The sequence below is a fragment of the Opisthorchis viverrini genome (assembly GCF_000715545.1).
Source record: "Opisthorchis viverrini unplaced genomic scaffold opera_v5_44, whole genome shotgun sequence".
Lineage (NCBI taxonomy): Eukaryota > Metazoa > Platyhelminthes > Trematoda > Opisthorchiida > Opisthorchiidae > Opisthorchis > Opisthorchis viverrini.
The window spans coordinates 886,455-889,051 of NW_008751700.1; the positions used below are offsets into that span (position 1 = coordinate 886,455).

General features: G+C 39.7%; 1 protein-coding gene across 1 annotated transcript in view; it reads left to right on the forward strand.

Moving 5' to 3' along the window:
* T265_13185 (hypothetical protein) overlaps positions 1 to 2,597 on the forward strand; it is a gene marked incomplete at both ends in the record, with an annotated part of 17,631 nt that extends 15,034 nt beyond the window's left edge. Inside the window, 2 exons of the mRNA XM_009167651.1 lie at positions 334 to 523; positions 2,481 to 2,597. Of these exons, the coding sequence (XP_009165915.1) occupies positions 334 to 523; positions 2,481 to 2,596 (306 nt within the window). The remainder of the gene's footprint in view (positions 1 to 333; positions 524 to 2,480) is intronic.

The following is a 2,597-nucleotide window of genomic DNA, read 5'->3' on the forward strand; positions in this document are numbered from 1 at the left end:
GCCAATCCAATACTACTTACGAGGTCGCTTAAATTACTTCGAATGTTCACGAATGCTTTTGCTTTTCTTGTGGCCTATCAGATAGGCCCAACAGTACTTAAATTACTTCGAATGTTCACGAATGCTTTTGCTTTTCTTGTGGCCTATCAGATAGGTGTGGCCCAACAGTATTATTTGCCACATAAATAGCTTTTAGGTTTTGGATAAGCACACGTAATTATTTCGGACGGATTTCGAAGATACAGTAATTTATGCTATTTGAGATAAAAGCTTACTTTTATGCCTTTGCGCCGGTTTTCCAAAGTGAAATAAATTTCTTTCACTTCTCTTTAGGGTAAACAAGAGGATTGTGGTGAGCTGTTTATCGCGTGCTGTACCTTCGAAGCTGGCTGCAGCAAGAATATTACTACACGCGTTTTAAAAAGCGAATTTAACTGTTCCCATCCAGCAGAGGAAATGTGGGTTGTGCTTATAAGATACGCACCGCAGTGCACGTACGACTACGAATTTAAATGGGTGTACGGTAAGTAATATTGTCTTATTAACCATGATTACTACCGATGGATCCCGAAATTGGAAAGATACATAGGTATTTTTGGCGAAAACTGCAGGGACATTTGTAAACTGTTCTTTGATCTTATTGATTTTGTGACATTTTGTGACATCTTCAAACACAACACTGCACTGATGAAGATGATTTTACCCTGGGTGGTGTCTGCATGAAGTCAAGAAGGTGAGCAACGAAAACCGCTAGCGACCAGGGAGTTTTGCAGCTGTTGCAAAGCTGATTCACGGATTAACCAAAATTACCTTCTGAGATATTCATTATCCCGTCTGATCAAACCAGGATAGCGGCAATTAAATTCCGAAGCTTGTCTGATTCTTGAAATGGCGTCAGAGAAACGCATTTCACCGAGTATATACAGTGCAAAACATGGTCTAGAAAAAGGTGACGAAACCAACTTTGATAACGTACGGTCTGTGGACATCGTGTTGGCTTTGAAAACCTGTGCGGTTAAGAAAGATGAGGCCAGATATGTGTCATTAAGTTGGTTGTGCTTATGGGATCTAAATTTAGCAGCGGTTAGATAGCGAGCATCTCACGAGTGTGAATTACTTGCCAATACTAATTGAAATGGAGGAAAACAGAATCCATATCATTACTATAGATTGATTCCAACAATCTGTTGAACCATGTCAAGTTACGCGCAAAACCCCAAAAGCCAATTCTCCCAAATGGAGGTTTATCTACAAATGCTGTACTATAAGTACATTAACAAAATGATAAAGCCTTACAAACCTCAAATCGTTGGACTATGCCGGCTTCTATACACCGGTTTAGGAACTGCTAATTCCTAACGGGTCTCAAAGTCCACGCCGACTCGGAGCCACGTGTTTACAAGCTAGCGAAACCACGTGTGAACTTAAACGACACGTCTGATGACAAGGTCAAAGAACGATTATGTTCAGGTCACAAAACAACAAGGGTGGTATAGGCACAGACCAAAATAACAAAAAAGGGGGAATCGCGTTGTTCAATATAAAAAATAGAAGAAAGGAATCAACAGTAACAGTCACATCACTTATATAAGCGTTTTCTGCCATTGAAGATCAGTAGATTATCAGATACTAAACTATTACACCGAACGAAACATTGCTTCTCTGATTTACAGCTGACGAAGCAACTGGTGAGTGCTTTGTATACTTCTGCGTTAACTGCCGATTAGGATCTTGCATTTTAACTTACAAAACGGATAAGAAACAGGCATTTAAATCGATTGGCGTTAACTTACTTTTAGGAATGTCACTGAGCTGAGTTGTGGGCGAATGTGCGACAAACACCTGATAACTGGACAAATAGTTTCTGAACTTTAACTAGTTTCAAGTTAGTTGATCAAAAAGCATCCTTTTCAGTAGATTTATCTGCAGTGCATAATTTTCTAATTTTATGGTATTCGGACAGGAAATGTTAAATGGGTACAAAAGCGCAATGATTGCCCCGCTTGCTTTTTTGTACTGTAATTGCCGGTTCGAATATCAGTAACATAAGACAATACATGAATAGTCATCCTCGTAACTGTTTATATCAGGTACAATCCAGTTAGGCAGCTGATTTAGGATGACAAGTTTGCTGAGTAATCCTACATATAAGACCACATTGATTCCTGGAATACGGTGTGTACGTCTCAAGACATCAGGTATACGAGAGATGTACTTCTCAGCACTCATCTTTTCGAAATAAAGTTGGAATATGTTCCTCAGTCAGCTCAATTCCTACTGGGATAAAAATTTCCCAGCCACCAAAAGAACAGTTGCCAAGTTAACAAAGTGGGTGAGCACCCTAGTGGAACGGCTACATATTGTATTGTCTACACGGGATTGATCAATGCTAAAAGATGAGGTATTCCTCCTGATCGGAACGATCTTGAAAATTGAAATTATTCCACAAAGATACCATAATCATTCCATTTTTCAAAAAGGAAAAAGTGCCTACCGGGAGCCAGCAGGAACATGTGTTGCAGCCAACATTTTAGCGTGCGATCTGACCACCTGGCTGAATGCTGATACTCTGATAGAAAATGCCGATGAGGAGAAAT